General features: G+C 58.9%; 3 protein-coding genes across 6 annotated transcripts; 2 read left to right on the top strand and 1 right to left on the bottom strand.

Annotated features, from left to right (window-relative positions):
* The first annotated feature begins 684 nt into the window (after positions 1-684).
* Positions 685-3,680, top strand: LOC100225021 (11-beta-hydroxysteroid dehydrogenase 1). The gene is made up of 6 exons (XM_002196384.5): positions 685-914; positions 1,314-1,444; positions 1,625-1,736; positions 1,820-2,005; positions 2,471-2,614; positions 3,003-3,680. The coding sequence occupies exons 1-6, from the start codon at positions 827-829 to the stop codon at positions 3,221-3,223; spliced, it is 882 nt and encodes a 293-aa protein (XP_002196420.5). The 5' UTR covers positions 685-826; the 3' UTR covers positions 3,224-3,680.
* A 92-nt stretch (positions 3,681-3,772) lies between these two features.
* TRAF3IP3 (TRAF3 interacting protein 3) lies at positions 3,773-14,895 on the top strand. 4 transcript variants are annotated; one of them, XM_032753082.3, is made up of 17 exons: positions 3,773-4,046; positions 4,214-4,340; positions 5,181-5,479; positions 5,767-5,869; positions 6,310-6,367; positions 6,524-6,548; positions 6,778-6,807; positions 7,045-7,140; positions 9,354-9,425; positions 9,679-9,819; positions 10,881-11,018; positions 11,242-11,377; positions 12,088-12,150; positions 12,229-12,288; positions 12,807-12,976; positions 13,876-14,124; positions 14,235-14,895. In XM_032753082.3, exons 3-17 carry the CDS (start codon positions 5,210-5,212, stop codon positions 14,316-14,318), a joined length of 1,695 nt encoding a protein of 564 aa, XP_032608973.3. In that variant the 5' UTR covers positions 3,773-4,046; positions 4,214-4,340; positions 5,181-5,209; the 3' UTR covers positions 14,319-14,895. The 4 variants fall into 4 exon arrangements, with proteins under 4 accessions (XP_032608973.3, XP_072774884.1, XP_032608971.3 ...); XM_072918783.1 differs by lacking the exons at positions 3,773-4,046; positions 4,214-4,340 and adding an exon at positions 4,505-5,083; XM_032753080.3 differs by lacking the exons at positions 3,773-4,046; positions 4,214-4,340 and adding an exon at positions 4,505-5,083 and having other exon boundaries at positions 5,158-5,479.
* Position 14,896: 1 nt separating this feature from the next.
* Positions 14,897-16,066, bottom strand: C26H1orf74 (chromosome 26 C1orf74 homolog). Its single transcript, XM_012570985.5, has one exon. The coding sequence runs from the start codon at positions 16,046-16,048 to the stop codon at positions 15,200-15,202; it is 849 nt and encodes a 282-aa protein (XP_012426439.5). The 5' UTR covers positions 16,049-16,066; the 3' UTR covers positions 14,897-15,199.
* Positions 16,067-16,435: the final 369 nt, after the last annotated feature.

Below are 16,435 nucleotides of genomic sequence, written 5' to 3'. Positions count from 1 at the left end.
TCTGCGTGTGCTGGCGGGGTTTTATCGCCTTTCTCAGCTGTTGGTGGGCACGGCTCCACTGGGCACTGCCAGGGATCCAGGGGCAGCCGCAGCTGCTCTGGGCACCTCTGCCAGGGCCTCCCACCCTCACAGGGAACAATTCCTCCCTAATTTCTCCTCACCCCAAGATCACCCACACAAACCAGCACACACAGAGTGGGTTCTGCCCTTTAAACTTCCAGGAAATCACCCTCAACCCCATTTGCCACCTGCAGAACACAGAGCAGAATCACAACCCTGGGAAAGCTGAAGATCTTTCCTATTCATCCACTTGGCCCTTCTACTGCCTTTGGCCACCCATGGATTCCCCAACAGTGATATTTTTTAGGGGTAGGAGCCAGCAAACTGCCAGTGTTCTATCCGTGGTGATATCCCAGAGGACAAACCAGAATCAGCAGCAGTGGTTGGAAAATGGAAATTGGAGTGGGGAGAGAGGGATGTCCACTCGTCCCGTGGATGTCTGCTCAGAGGGGACACTGCTGTCCCAGCCGGCCAGGCCATGCACCCACTGCTCTGCTCAGTGCCTTCCCTTCAGCTCTCTCAAAAAGCTGCCTGACTCTCCTGGCAGGCCAAGGGTGCAAAGGGACAGCCTAAAGTCCAAAGCCACACGCTTCATTAGGTTAATGTTTGCTAAATCATCGACAGGGCAAAGAAAAGGTCCAACAGATACCAGCAAACTTTGTGTGAGATAAGAACCGGCTCCAAACTTCCCAGCCCCATTTGCGAGCTCCAGCCAGCTTCACCTCCCCGTGGGGCTCGTCTGGTCCTGCTGTAGCTCTGCAGAGGGATGGGATTGCTCCTGAAGGTTCTCATCCCTTTGCTGGGAGCAGCGCTGGCCTTTTATTTTTACTCAGCCCCTGGGAAGTTCAGTGAAGGTAAGTGCAGTGCGGGAGAGCGGCTGCAGGAGCAGCGCCAGAGGGGCGGCGTGTGCCGCAGCGGGGCTGGCAGGGGCTGGCAGAGCCCGAGCGGCACCGAGGGCAGGTCAGACCGCCCCAGCAAGGGTCAGAGCACGGGAAACTCAGGGAACTGCACCGCTCTGCCGGGACAGGGGCTGACCTCTGGAAATGACTTCTTCGGGAAACAAGTGGTTTTCAAACATTTCATCTCTCTGTTGGCCGGCTCGCCGAGCTGAAGCCTCACACGTGCTCTGGGCTTAGGGCTCGGGCTCCAGCGGGGTCTGAGGAGGCCGCAGGGCCAGAGAGGAGCCGCAGGGACGGGGAGAGCGCGGTGCCCGCAGAGGGACAGCGAGCCCTGAGCCCTGCGCCTCCTCCCAGAGATGCTGCGGGGCAAGCGGGTGATCGTGACGGGAGCCAGCAGCGGCATCGGGGAGCAGATGGCTTATCACCTGGCCCGGATGGAGGCCCACCTGCTGCTCACGGCACGCACAGAGGCCAGGCTGCAGAAAGTAAACGGCGAGCAGGGCGTGCTGGCGGGATGGGGATACCCACCCCAGCCCGGGCACGCCTGGTGCCCTGCAGATCCTCCCCACGGCTTCCCCAGCACCGGCCCTTCCTGGCCCAGGACAGGAGCAGCTGGGACGGGGGTTCCAGGCAGGGGAGCCCATCCACGCCCGTTCTGTCCCCAGGTTGTGGAGCGATGCCTGGAGCTCGGCGCTGCCTCCGCCCGCTACATCAGCGGCTCCATGGCCAGCCCCAGCCTGCCCGAGGAGGTGCTGAGGGAGGCGGAGAACACCTGGGGTAGGTGCTGCGGAGCTGCCCCTCACCCCACACAGCCCAGCCTCGGGAGGTGCAGGTTTGGAGGCAAACTGCTCTGCCCCCAGGTGGCCTGGACATGCTGATCCTGAACCACATCGGCCAGAGCAGCTTCACCTTCTTCAGCGGGGACGTGGAGCACGTCCGAACGCTCATGGAGACCAACTTCATCAGCTACGTGGCCTTGGCCACGGCTGCCCTGCCCCTGCTGAAGGAGAGCGAGGGCAGCATCGTGGTGGTTTCATCCATAGCGGGTGAGCTCCTAACGCAGCCCTTCTCTGCCTGCCACGGATCCCTCTGAGACTCCGCTTCCAAAGGCAGAGGAAGGTCCCAAGCAGAGCTGGGGCTCAGGGTCAGCACCTGGCTCAGCTCTTTGGTGCACAGTTCAAATCCTCTGGGAAATTTCTCTTTTGTCCTGTCAGTCTCCTGGCACCCTCTGATCACCTTCACAGGCTGCAGTGCAGGTGATTTCACAGGCATGGCCACATCCCAACACATTTTCAATCCCTGCAGGGACACAAGAGCAGCATCAGCTGCTCTGGGAGGCCCTTTGTGCCACACGTTACATTTTGAACATTCCTGCGTGTTTATTTCTCTCCGGCATCCATGGCAGCTTATTCCAACACCCTAAATCCCAGCACTGGCAGGGCAAGAGGAGGGAGGGTTGTGCAGCAGGTGCCTGCCCAGCACCTGAAGCCCAGCACTGTGTCTCTGTTCAGGTAAAATTGCTGGCCCTTTTACTGCTCCCTATTCCGCAACCAAGTTCGCCTTAGACGGATTTTTCAGCTCCTTGAGGCAGGAACTCATCATAGACAAGGTCAACGTTTCCATCACGCTCTGCATCCTGGGCTACATCAACACAGGTGAGCTCAGCCCCACCGGGACCCCACGGCACAGCCCGTGCCAGGCACTGCCCAGCTGAGCCCACCAGTCCCTGGTGCCAGCCTGCTCTGCCCCTGCGCTGGAGCCTCCTCCTGCAGAGTCTGTGCAGCTCTGGAAACAGCACCCCAACCCTTCAAAAAGTGTGCCCTGAGGCCTTTGACTCTGCCACCGCCTCGGTGAACTCAGGGGAGGTCCTGTGGCCTCTCAAGAGGTGGAAAGCAAAGGGAAGGACTTCTTATAATGGTTATTTTCACCGTTCTAAGCCTTGTTGAGCAGGTCTGCTCCCCGGAGTGTGTGGGTTGGAGGATGCCCCAGACACGCTGGTGCGCTGCTGGCCGTGTCCCCCTGACACGTCCCTGTCCCTTGCAGAGAGCGCCGTGCGCGCCGTCTCGCACGTCATCCCGCAGACGCCGGCGCCCAAGGAGGAGTGTGCCCTGGAGATCATCCGGGCCGGAGCCCTGCGCCGCAGGGAGCTGCACTACCCGTCCCCGGCCGTGGGCAGCATGCTCCTGCTGCGCAGCCTGGCCCCGGAGCTCCTGGACTCCCTGCTCCTCAGCAGCTACCGCCTGGAGAACGTCAGGAGAACGTAGTCCTGGAGCCGTGCTGGGACACCTGGGGCCCGGCAGGACGGGTCTGGGTGGGAGCCCAGCTGCTCGGTGCCCTCTGCACACCGGGGCATCCCTGTGCTGAGCCCTGGCAGCCCGGGGCAGGACCCTCCAGGAGTCTGTAACGCAGCACAGAATTGTCCTTTTTGGCAATGGGCTCTTGAAGAGGGCTTTTTCCAACCAGGAACACTTCAGAGAAGTCCTGCAGCAGGATCTGCTGCCAGTGCCCTGCCCCACCAGCGGGGTTCCTGCTCAACCTGCAGAAACTGTTCCCTCTGGAAAGCCACCGAGGCAGCTGAGCTGAGCCCTGGCCCTGAACCACAGTTTGGGCCAAGCAGCAGAAGCCACCCAAAGCCACGAGAGAGTCTCTGAATCTGGAGATTTTCTGTCACACATCCCTTCCATGCCGGTCTTTGTAGAAATAAATCCAACGTTCCTTTCAGATCTCTGCTTTGCCGGGTGTTCCTTCTCCACGTGCACAAGCCAGGAGCCCTTATCAGGGCACGGTGCCCTTATCAGTGCCCAGCTGGCTAAACCGACCTCCTCCCGATTTGCATTAACGAAGCCTTCACTTCTCTACAGACTTAATGAATTTCTGCCATTCCTGACCTCTCCTCAGCTGCCAAAACACGCTTTTTTTTCCTCTTTCCAATCTGCAAGAAGCCTTACAATAATAGCATTACTGTACTTCCCTAAGTCTGGATTCCTCTGCCCCAAAGCCGCTCAGGGAAACTCCATCCCCGAGTGCCACAAGCAGCTCCAACTCAAGCTCTGTGGCCCGGAGCAGCACGGGGAGATGCCCCAGGAGGTAACTGCTGGCTGTGCTTCCAGCAGGGCACCGGGCTGGGCACCGGGCTGGGCACCGGGCTGGGCACCGGGGGTGCCGAGATAAGGCTGAGCCCGCCGAGCCGGGCTGCAGCACAGCCAGGAACCGGGGCCCGGCCGCAGCCGCAGCTGCAGCGTTTCCTGTTGCAGAGAGAGAAGCGGAGGGTGAGGGCACACGATGCTCGGGCTGGCATGAGGAGGGCAGCCGGGTGAGCTCCTGCCCGGCAGCGCCCGGCTCGGCGCGGCACCCCAGGGGCAGGACGGGACCCGGGCTCAGGTAAGGGCTGCAGCACCCAGGGGCTGCCGGGGCCACGGGCAGCACCCGCCGCCTTCTCCCTCCTTTTCACCCCGCTTTCAGCCTCACAACTTGCACCGGGGAGCTGGAGCAGGAACCAGCAACAAGCAGAGGGGCTTTTTCCTGGTTTCCCTTGAAGCAAGAAGTGTAAGAGCTTGGAAAGCAAAGACAGAGGACATGTTTAATTAGAGAGGGTAATTTGGGGTAAGAAAAGGAGGAAATAGAACATTAGCTTGTCAAGAAAGCCTCCAGGGTTTGCTCAGCCCAGGGTGAGTAATGGACTGTGTTTCTTTAAGCTTTATCCTGCTTTTCAGTGCATTTTTGGTGAAGTGAGGCTTTTACAGCCCTGGGACAGGTAGGGCAAGGCAGAGGCAGCACAGGTGGGAGAGGGCTGAGCTTTTCCTGATGGATGACTGAAGAGATGGATGAGTGAAGAGATGGATGAGTGGAGACTGAGCAGAACACACAACTGGGCCTTTTCAAAACTGGAGCAAAATGAGTTGAAAAACGCTCAGCTTTTGGAGCCGTGTCCAGACTGGGACTTGTGGGCACCTTCCCCACCCAGGCACCACCCGAAAAATGCAGCTCATCTTCAAAGGAGGTCCCTACAGTAAAAGATAGCCCCAGGAATGAGCTTTGAGCACCCCACAGCTACCACCAGGACAGCAAAAAGAAAGCCAGAGCACATTTTAATACAAACTAAACAGCATGGAAGCATCCCAGATGTAAGTGGCACTCCAGAAGCACTTGCCCACCACCCCACACCCACAAACCCTAGAAACGGCTCATTTCCACTCAGCCCCCGTGTTTTGGGTTCCGCAGGGCAGAGGTCCCGAGGGGACAAGGCCACCATGCCCAGGAGGGCACGGCCGCGCCCGGGCGAGAGCTACGAGGAGAGGAGCGAGCGGCGGCAGCAGGAGCGGGAGCGGCTGCGGCGCAGGGACGGGGCCACATCTGCCCGGGCCCCGCGACCCCCGGCCAGCAGCCCCCGCCAGAGAGAGTTCCTCAGGAGGAGGAACCTGGCCGGGCCCGGGGGGACCCTGCCGGGACACCCGCCCGGGGCACCGAGCCCTCCGGAGCCGTCATCACACGTGGAGCCCAGAGCGAGCATCCCGCTGCAGGTAAAACTGCTGTCCGGGGCAGTGCTCGGAGCCCAGCCTGCCCCGGTAACTCCCGCACCGGTAACTCCTGCCCCGGTAACTCCTGCCCCGATAACTCCTGCCCCGGTAACTCCTGCCCCGGTAACTCCTGCCCCGGTAACTCCTGCCCCGGTAATTCCTGCCCCGGGGCTCTGGAGCTGCTGCAGCCCGAGCAGCAGATCCCTGGGGAGTGCCACAGCTCCTGGCATCTCCTGGTGCTCCTGGTGCCGGCAGGCTCAGCCCTGACCCCAGCCGCCCTCTCGTTCCAGCCCCCGAGGAGCTGCCCCACCTTCCCCCCGGCCCGGGCCCGGTCCCGGTCCCCGCCGAGCCTCAGCCCCCCCCGGGCACCGGGGCGCTCTCTGCACACCCAAGGTAGGTGAGGGACCCTCGGATTTCCCATCCCCACCTTCCCTCCCCCTCACATCTCCCTGGAGCTGCCTGGGGTCCCCACCAGCATCCCCCCGCCCCAGCCCGGCTTCTCCCTGCAGACTGCGGGAATCAGGAATATTTTTCCTGGGGAAGGATAAACCAGTGCAGAGTGAGCACCAGTGGTGCTGAGCAGCTGCTCTGCCCCAGGGTCAGCCAGGGGAGTGATTTCCCTGCAGAATAACTCCCTTTGCTTCTCTGCCCACCAGAGCAGGGCATCTCTTTGCCTCTTGTGGCCATTGAGCTGTCACTGGACACTATTTAATAACCATTTCTTTTTTATTTAAACTGGGAGCAATGGGAGCAGAGGTGGACACCCTCCAGAGATGGAAAACCATCCAGGGCCCCTCAGGGGGACCAGTCACACCCTCTCTTTGCTCCCACAGGGACGCAGACCCTGCCAAGCCCCAGCTCAGGAGTGACAGACTCGAGCCAGCAGACAGAGTAAGCAGCTCCTGCCCCACCCAGGAGCTCCCCATGCCCAAAGTGCTCCCCCAGAAGGGTTTGGGGCACAGACACTCACAGCTCAGCTGGGGAGGGGCTGCCCAGGCTGGAGACCCTCCCAGAGACCCCAGTAACACACTCTGCTTTTCATTTCAGCTGGGGAATAGCAGTTTTAAATAAGGTAAGCAAAGCACAGGTAATGACCAGCCTGAACTCCTGAAAGTTCAACTGCTGTGGAAATATTTCCACTTCCCTGGAAACACTAACCCAATGGACCCCAGCAGGTCTCCTTCTCCACCCAGGCTGTTAATTCACTTTTATTTATAAATATTTAGCTTTTTGTAGCAAGTTCATGACATGTTTATAAACTGAAACATACTATTTTTAAACATCTGCTCTTTCCCTTCCAGGAAATGGTACAGCTCTCCAACTACCTGAAGGTAGGTACCAAACAGTGCTCAGCCCCCCTGGGACAGCTGCTTTTCACCAAGAATAATACTTTTTAAATTATTATTAACATTGCTAAACGAAGGGGTGTTAAAAGCCCGATTTTGATGGCCCAAAGAGCCAACAGAGCTGGAAGAGCTGGAGCCCCGGGCAGGGCCAGCCCCGGCTCCGGGCTGTGCCCCAGCCCTGCCCCACTGACCTGCCCCACTGACCTGCTGCCCGTCCCGCAGGAGGCCCTGCACCGCGAGCTGCTGCTCAAGCAGAAGATGGTGATTTTACAGGAGCTCCTGTCCACCCTGCTGCAGGCGTCCGAGAAATCCTGGCAGGTACCAGAGAGCTGCAGAGCAGCCCCTGCCCTGCCTCGCTGCCCCCTCCCTGCTCGGGCAAACCCCGCAGGAAAGGCCCTTTTGTCTTCCAGCAGCATGCAAAATGGAAATTATACGTTTTATATAATAGATGAGGCTTTCTTATAGGATCCTTAAACAATTCATGCTGCTGTGGCGCTAAAAAAAAAGTGGTTTGAAAGTTCTGTTGGGGCAGAGAAGCGAGTGATTGGGTGAGGGGGTACAAAAACTTGTCTTAGACATCCTGTGGTCAGAAACTTCCGCCTTCCTCGCTCCTTCAATATAATGTGAGCAGGAAAAAACACTCAGCCACACGCACAGGAAGTGGCCACCAAACCTCAGATGACAACAGGTGGGTGCTCCTTGCTGCTCCTGGCCCTGCTGCAGGAGAGAACACTGCTCTTCCTCAGCCTAAAAATCAGCTTTTGCTCAGCCTAAAACTCAGTTTTTACTCACCTAAAACTCAGCTTTTGCTCAGCCTAAAATCAACTTTTGCTCAGCCTAAAAATCAGCTTTTGCTCAGCCTAAAACTCAGCTTTTGCTCACCTAAAAATCAGCTTTTGCTCAGCCTAAAAGTCAACTTTTGCTCAGCCTAAAACTCAGCTTTTCTCAGCCTAAAACTCAGCTTTTGCTCAGCCCATCCACCCCCCGGTGCTGGAGCCCCCAGGCAGATGCTGCTGCCGGAGGGGATTCCTCGAGGCAGGTGGGGCTGGGGGGCTCCAGGGGTGCTGCCAAAGGGAGGGAGGGATGGATGGATGGATGGAGCCTTTCCCCTAAGGCTGTGCCGTGGAAAGTGAGGGCTGGCTGCCCCTTCCCAGCCTCAGGTGAGATGCCAAGTGTTTGTTGTAGCAGCTTTTTCAGCCTTTCTGAGGGGCTGGGTTCAAAGACGAGCTGTTGAGTACCTGTGAATGATGTGGCAGTAACTCCTGGGATGGAGCTGTTGGGTACCTGTGAATGGTGCGGCAGTAACTCCTGGGATGGAGCTGTTTTTGAGGTGCTGCTCGCTGTGGTTGTGGCTCGATGGGGCAAGGGAACGACCTGCAGGAGCACGGGGTGTCAGACTGCAGGGACGAAGCTTTTGGTGCCTTCCCCCCCCACAATTTCACCCCGAGGTCAGAGAGACGCCCCGGGTCTGTGCCTCAATCCCCACCAGCTGTAAGACTGGCTTGGCTGACGGAGAAATGCTGCCAGATGAAGGAGGATGCTCAGTGAGCATCTCCAACCCAAACCCTTCCAGGATTTCTGCTCCAGAGCACGGGAAGGGCCTGATTGCCTCCTACATGGCACAGCCACATCTGTGCACAGCTGGAACCTCTGCAGACAACAGAGGAGGGGAACTGAGCAAAACCAGGCAGAACATTGCACATCTAAAACTGCTTTTCAAAATTCCACCTACTTTAGCTCTTTGCACCAACAACTGAGCGGGGAAGATTTAGTCTTTGGGGTGCTTCTGTGCAAATCTAAGCAGTGCTGAGATGACAGGGAGTCTGGTTTTGCTTGGGTCTGTCAGCTGCTCCTGTAACATCAAGGAGTCTCTTTTCAGAGTCGTGACTTCAAACAGCAGTGGGCAGAGAGGATATTGGTGTTCTCAGTATTGCTGGTGGGAAACAGCCTACGTGAACCCTTTGCTGGAAATGTTATCTGAATTTGCATGCAGCCTGCTTCCACAAAGCCTGGCAGCCTGACTAACACCGAGAGGAGATGATGACAACGAGGAAAATGAATCATCACCAGTGCCCTTGATCCCCCTGCCCAACTGCAGATCTTGCAACACAGACCCAGCCTATTTTCTGAGGAAAACAGCGAGACAAGACGGTTCCAGCAGCTGGGCTGGAGGCAGGGAGGGAGCACAGGCAGAGGACAGGGGCACCCCTGGGGACAGGCAGCATTCTGCCAAAGCCAGCCAGAGCAGCCCAAAATCCCCTCGCTCCTAACTTGACATGTCACTGCCAGCACCTGCACTCAGAAACCAGAGAAACTGCCTCAGGACAGGTTTTCAACCCATAAAAGTTTCACTTCCCCCATGTCCCATTTATCCTGAGGTTGGGAAGGTTTACTTGAGCTCTCAGCACTGAAGAGACTTTGATCTGATTACAGATGAAGGGAGAAAATGAATCCAAACACAGCCCAACAAACACTGGGGGCACATTGTGCAGTTCATGATTTCACATCTCACTTCAATTGCTTTTCCCCAGGGCCAGCTGAACGAGGACAAGCTGAGGTGTAAACTGCGGGTGCTGGAAAATCAGCTGCAGGCCTGCACCCAGGTAATGTCTGATTCACGGACAAACAGGGTGAGGAAAGGCAGGAAAACAAAAACCAAGCCTTGTAACTGGGCCGGGTCTCAGTTTCTACATCAATCTGATTAGATACCGATCCAAAAAGGCCTTTAACTCTTTGCTGAAGCAATGCTCCCCAGCACATTACAGGAGCATTTACACGCTCTGGGTTTGCTAAGGCTCAGGTTTAGCAAGGTGGGAATCTGACAGATAAGCACTTCAAGCTCTTCTTTCTTTAAAGAGTTACTCCAAGGAGTGTGTGAAGAAGATCCTGATAGAGATGGAGGACCAGAAGGAGGCCTATGAGCAGAAGGCAAAAGAGGCTCTTCAGAAGATTATGGAGGACAAATGCCTAACAGAGCAGCAGCTGGAGAACTCTCAGGTGAGCAATATGTCTCACACCTGCCTTGGCTTTAACGCAGTCCAACTGTGACAAAGAAAACACACATGTCAGGGAAAGGCGATGACAGGCTGGCCATTAGCAGCAAAGATTTGAAAAATACGAAGTTTTAGCTACTCAGCAAAGCCCAAAGCAGCTTTAATGCAACCTGTGCTCACTGCACGAGCTGCACATCAAGTTACGGACAGCTCACAGCTGGGGAAATGTACTTGGGTTTGTCAGCTTGAATTGCAACCCCTTCCCCCCCTCCATCGCTCTGGGCCGTTCCCTGCCCTGCTCACACCAACAGGTACCAGGGCACGAGGTCTCCAGGGCTGGGTTTTTCTGGAGGTGCTCACTTATACAAAAATAGGCTTTCCCCAAGAGGCAGCAAATTGCTTTGACCCGCAGGATAACTGGTGTTTGCAGAAAAACAAGGGAGCACTACCCCAGGAACGTGTTCCAGAGGGAGCTGCCCTTGTCGGCTCTGTCCATCAGATGGCATCAGCCCCACACGGGTTTTTGTGCCTCTGCTCGGGGAGCCAGCGCTGCCCAGCACAGCCCAGCTGGTGCCCAGGGCAGGCTGGCAGCATCCCTGGGCCCTGGGTCACAGCCACCCCTGGGTCACAGCTTCCCCTGGGTCACAGCTTCCCCTGGGTCACAGCCACCCCTGGGTCACAGCTGCTCCTGGGTCACAGCCACCCCTGGGTCACAGCCACCCCTGGTCACAGCCACCCTTGGGTCACAGCTGCCCCTGGGTCACAGCCACCCCTGGGTCACAGCCACCCGTGGGTCACAGCCACCCCTGGGTCACAGCCACCCCTGGGTCACAGCCACCCCTGGGTCACAGCCACCCGTGGGTCACAGCCACCCCTGGGTCACAGCCGCCCCTGGGTCACAGCCACCCCTGGGTCACAGCTTCCCCTGGGTCACAGCCCCCCCTGGGTCACAGCCCCCCCTGGGTCACAGCCGCCCCTGGGTCACAGCCACCCCTGGGTCACAGCCACCCCTGGGTCACAGCCACCCTTGGGTCACAGCTGTCCTGTCCCTGCTCTGCTCTCCAGAGAAGCCTGGCAGAGGCGCGAGAGGACCTGGCCCTCTGGAAGGAGCACAACGCCGCACTCCAAGCCGAGCTGAGCAGCGTGAGCACGGCGCACAGCGAGCTCACCAACAGCTTCCAGGCCTTGCAGAGCGAGCTCCAGGTACGCAGCTCCCTGCAGGAGCAGCTCCCGCTGCATTCTGCTGCTGCTGGGCTGCCCCGGGTGCCCGGCAGCGCCCAGGCCAGGCTGCACAGGGCTGGCAGCAGCCTGGGCCAGCGGAAGGTGGTGTGGGCAGGACGAGGTGAGCTGTGGTGAGCTCCCAAGCCACACCGCTGTCTGTCTGTCTGTCTGTCTGTCTGTCCGTCCATCCGTCCATCCTGGCCAGCGAGCGGACGCGCAGAGCGAGCGGCTGCGGCGGGAGCTGCGGGCGCTGCGGGACGAGCGCGCGGAGCTGCTGCAGCGAGCTGGCGTCCTACATGGGGACAACGACCGCCAGGCCGGCCACATCCGCCACATCCAAGGTACGGGCTGGCACCGGGGCTGGCACCGGGGCTGGCACCGCACGCCGTGCCCGCGGCACGGACCGGGGAAGGGCCATGGTACTCCGAGCAGCGGGCACGCAGGGCTCGCTCCCAGTGCGCGCCGCGGCGTGCCACCGGAGCTCTGACTGCCAAAGCCCCCCGAAAGCTGCTCCTGACTAGATTAAAGAGTTACAGAAGTGGCTTTCCCAGAGGAAAGGATGAAATGGGACGCCAGAAAAGAAATAACAAGCTAAGATGTGTCCTCAGCTCAAAGCAGGACTTTTCACCCTTGGCACACCCAAAGCCAGCACTGCAGCCCCGGGCGCTGGGTGGCCAGGGCAGTACAGAGGAGCTGAGAGCTCAGACAGAGGCAGGAAACTCACACTCGTTATTTGAAACTCACACGTGGCTATTTTAAAACATAATTAAGGAAGAGAAAGCGGGTTGCAATTCTAATCTCATAACTGGCCTTGCATGAACAGCTTTAAAATAAACCATGAATGACTTGAACACAAGGCACGAGAGAAAAAGCTGCCAAAAAAGAAAGGGCAATAAACAGATAAAAATCACATCCCTGAAAGAGAAGAAAGAGAAGGAAGTCCAGGGCAGCCAACAACATCTGCTCCACTCTACACATGTGGAAAAGTACCAGTCTTGTATAAAGATACGCAGAGATTTACACCAACCTTGATCTTCTGTCCTCATTTCAGATAAATTGCAAAAAGAACAAGAGCAGAAAGTAACACTGGAGGCAACAATCAGCCATTTGCAGAGTAAGTAACACAGAAAGGTACAAAGTTAGAGACCTCCTGAATTGCTATAAACAATAATGTTCCTTTTTGTGTTCCCAGACTTGATCCACAACCAGAACAACCAACAGAAGAGCCAGGAGGTGACGGTGCAAAGGAAAGGTCAGCAAACTTTGTAACCCCCAGGTAGCACTCCCCGGACACAGGAACACTAGCCCTGACTCTAGGAAAAGTCTACAGCGCTCTAGAATAAAAGGTTATTTCAAAGCTGCACAGAATGAGTTGTTCTGCTAGCTAACATTAAAGCATAAACATAATTATGATGGCAAAATAAATGGATTTTACTGCAAATTCTACTTCAGTGGCTATGCCATATTTTTTCCAAACAAAACACCTTCCAGTTTATAATTGCAATTACAGCTGTACTTGACAAAAAGAAAGCAATAAAAAAGGCGTTTTAACTCTCCCTCCCCTCCATTTCTGGCAACTGCTTATAAATATTGCTCCTGAGAACTTATAGCTACAGCAGAGACAGGCCTGTGATAACAAACTCATCTCCTGCGTCTTTTGCTTTGTGCATAGCACACAGATATTGTCCTTAAGCTGTGCTGAGGAAACAAGAGCTGAAGCCAGCCCAGAGCCTGGAGCTGTTTCTCATCAGAAGCCTGACTGTTTTCTAGACCAGGTTTTCACCACACAGACCCCATCTCTCATTCCTGCCAAGGAAAAACAAAGTGCTCTGTCAGAGCACCCCGAGGAGGAGGAGGAGGAGGAGGAGGAGGAGGGAACAGAAAGTCTGAAGGATGAGATGCAGAAAAGGACATTCCAGCTCCCAGCAAAGGAGAACGAGGTGAGGAAGTCACTCAGCAGAAGCACCACACTCCAAAGCTCCTGCAGGTAACCCAGGCTTGGTGTCTGCAAGGATTACCTGCCCTAAATTTTATCCTGATACCACTCCTGCCTAATGCCCTGCTGAGGCACCTACACACGAGGGCAGGGCTGCAGCAGCCTTGGCTGCAGGAGCAGAGCTCTCCCCATCCAAACCCCTCCTGCTCTCACAGACAGGAGAGCCTCAGCAGCCCCACAGGGAAAAGCCAAAGCCACATTTTAAGAACCAAGCCCCTGAGCAAAAAGGAAGGAGAGGAGGAAAAGAAAATGCTTGCAATAATAGCAACAATAAAAATAACAGGAAGGGTCTGCTAACAGAAGCAATCCCTGTACAACTGGGCTGCAAAAAATCCCAACCAACCAAAGCTTTACAGCCTTGGACACACACTTTGCCACCAAACCAGCCTTCTGCCAACCAATTCGTACAGCAGTGTTCAGCCAGCAGGGATTTCTTAAAAAGGACCTAGAACAACATAACGTGGTGTAGCAGAGCTGAGAGCCGACAGGAAAAGGGCTTGTGCTGTGGCCGGTGGCAGCAGCGGGCACTGTGGGGCGGCGGCAGGCGGGTAGTGTGGGGCAGCGGCAGGCGGGCACTGTGGGGTGGCAGCAGCGGGCACTGTGGGGCGGCAGCAGCGGGCACTGTGGGGTGGCAGCAGGCGGGCACTGTGGGGCGGCGGCAGCAGCGGGCACTGTGGGGCGGCGGCAGGCGGGCACTGTGGGGCGGCGGCAGCAGCGGGCACTGTGGGGCGGCGGCAGGCGGGCACTGTGGGGTGGCAGCAGGCGGGCACTGTGGGGCGGCGGCAGGCGGGCAGTGCCCCAGCAGCACGCTGCGGTAACGCTGAGCTGCGCTCTGTCCCGCAGGTACCCGAGGGCGCTCGGGCAGAGCCGGGCAGTGCCCGGGCACAGCGCTGCAGCGGCTGCAGCTGCCCAGCCGCCCCCGGTGCCCGCAGAGCCCCGGGCAGCGCTCCTGCCGAGAGCCCCTGGCTGTGCCCGCAGTGCTCGGAGCTGCGCTCGGAGCTGGAGGCGCTGAGCCAGGAGTACCAGTCCTGCCTGACGCGGCTGCGCCAGTGCCGCGACGAGCTCAACCGCTGCCACGGCAGCCAGGCGCAGGTGGGAGCTCCGGGACAGACCCTCTTTGTGCCGCCAAGGGCACGTTTGCTGGGCTGGGATGGAAGTGGCAGCCCCAGCGCACTCCTGCTAACACAAGCTTCTCCTGGCAGAGGCGGCGCGGTGCCTGCATCCCTCTCCTGCTGGCAGTGGCAGCAGTGGCCATCGCCGCCTTCCTGGCGAGTTACGGGCTGTGAAGGAGCTCCTTGATGACTAACTTCACTGCAGGAACTGACCTCTGCTTCACCAAAAGCAGCCTGAGCTCACCTCACCTTCTGCTGTTTTGTATATGCACATTGGGTTTGTATCCCGAGCTGGTCTCACTCCAGACAGCTCCCGTGAACGTGGGGACATCACCCCTTCCCTTGGCGGCCCTGGTTACTCTGCTCCTGCCCAAGGCTGCCCTGGTTACTCTGCTCCTGCCCAAGGCTGCCCTGACAGTCCCCGAGGTACCGAGGGACAGAGCCCTGTGCTGCTGTGACCTGCACAGGGCGAGAGGGCGTCCTGGGCATCCTGTGCCCTTGGCATCCAGCCTGCCTGGGGTTTATATCCCCAGGTTCTCCTCCTGCATTTATTGCCTCCCTGAATGGGAGGTACTCAATCCCAAGCCATCTCTTACTGACAGAGGAGCCCAGCTCAGGGGGCTCTTCAGCACAGTCCCCTCACGTGCCCCGAGCAATTCTCCCACTTCACACCCAGCGGGCCCTGTTCTATCCCACTGTACACATAGTAAATACACATGGAGCCGACAATAAACTTCACTAATTCAAAGCACTGGAGTGTTCAAATCGTTTATTAATCTTCAGATGCCCACTGCAAATAAATACACTCTGACTTTGCAGGGTGCAACGTGCAGGCAGGCAGGACCGAGACAGCAGAGTATCTGGGAGCACACTCGTTGTTCTTTAAAAGAAAATGTATTTGGTTTTGCCACCAGCCTGCGGTGACAGTCACAATTCAGCCTTCAGCGCTCAAGGACCATGAGAGATGCAGGCAACAACACACACATGGAGCTGGATCTTCTGCCTCGGTCCCTGATGCAGTGAGGAAGGCTAAAAAGTCTGAGGATGCTCGCGTTTTACAAGGCAACCGCTGGAAGAGACACGACCTCGCTGGAAATGCAGAGATCTACAAAATCGCTCTGGGCAGCGAAGGCCTCCCGCAGCTCGCTGCACCAGGCGTCCAGCAGGTCGCGGAGCTTGGCGCAGAGGCTCTCCGGGACGCTGAAGGAGCAGATGCGCACCCGGAGCCCATCCTTGATGCGGGGGCAGGCGGCCTGGGCCGTGAACACCCGCAGCGGGGTCAGCGCCAGGCAGTTCTCGGCGCCCTCGGCCAGGCTGTACACGGCGGGGTAGCCCAGCAGCACCCCGGCCACGGCGCACGGGCTCCACTCGCCGGCGGCCGCCTCGCTGGCGGTCACGGGCTCGGCGGCCGCGGCCTCGGCGTGGCGCAGGCGGCCCAGGAGGGCGGCGAGGCGGCGGCGGAGGGCGCGGGCCTCGGCGGGGCCGAGCAGCGCCGGGCGGCCCCGCGCCGCCGACACGTCCAGCAGCGGCGCGGGGCGGGCGCGGAGCAGCCGGGCCAGCGCCGGGCCCGGCCGCAGCACCAGCGCCGAGCCGCCCAGCGCCAGAACGTGCAGCCGCGCCGCCAGCAGCCCCGCCGCCCGCAGCCGCTGCAGGTACCGCCGCAGCTCGGCCGCGCCCGCCGGCCCGCACTCCCACAGCAGCGCCGGCTTCAGCCCCGCCGCCACCGCCAGCACCTCCCCGGCCGCCTGCAGCGCCCGCGCCGCGGGCAGCCGCTGCCGCCGCCGCCCGGGGCCCTGCGCCTCGCGGGCCGCCGCCACCAGCAGCGGCACCGGCAGCGGCACCAGCCCCGGAACCGGCCCCGGCACCGGCACCGGCCCCGGCAGCGGAACCGGGCCCGCCGCCATCAGCGGGGCCCGCGCGGTTCCGGGGCGGGCCCGAGCGCGGCCCCGGCCCCGCCGGCTGCTGGGCGGGGCAGCCTCGGCACGGCCCAGGGAAGGGCCGGAACCGGGGAGAAGGGCCCGGAGCCGGGGAGAAGGGCCGGAACCGGGGAGAAGGGCTCGGAGCCGGGCCTGGGCGGGCCTGGGCACAGGGACAGGGCACGGGAGCAGAGTTTACGGAGCTCACAGCCTGGGTACAGGAACAGTTCACAAGAGCAGAGCTCACAGCCCGGGCTCAAAGCAGGGCACAGGAGCAGAGCTCCCAGAGATCACAGCCCAGGCGCAGGAGCAGAGCTCACAGCCTGGGCACAGGAACAGGGCACAGGAGCAGAGCTCACAGTCTGGGCACAAACC

The sequence above is a fragment of the Taeniopygia guttata genome, chromosome 26, assembly GCF_048771995.1.
Source record: "Taeniopygia guttata chromosome 26, bTaeGut7.mat, whole genome shotgun sequence".
Classification (NCBI taxonomy): Eukaryota; Metazoa; Chordata; class Aves; order Passeriformes; family Estrildidae; genus Taeniopygia; species Taeniopygia guttata.
This window is presented reverse-complemented; position numbering and strand designations above follow the sequence as displayed.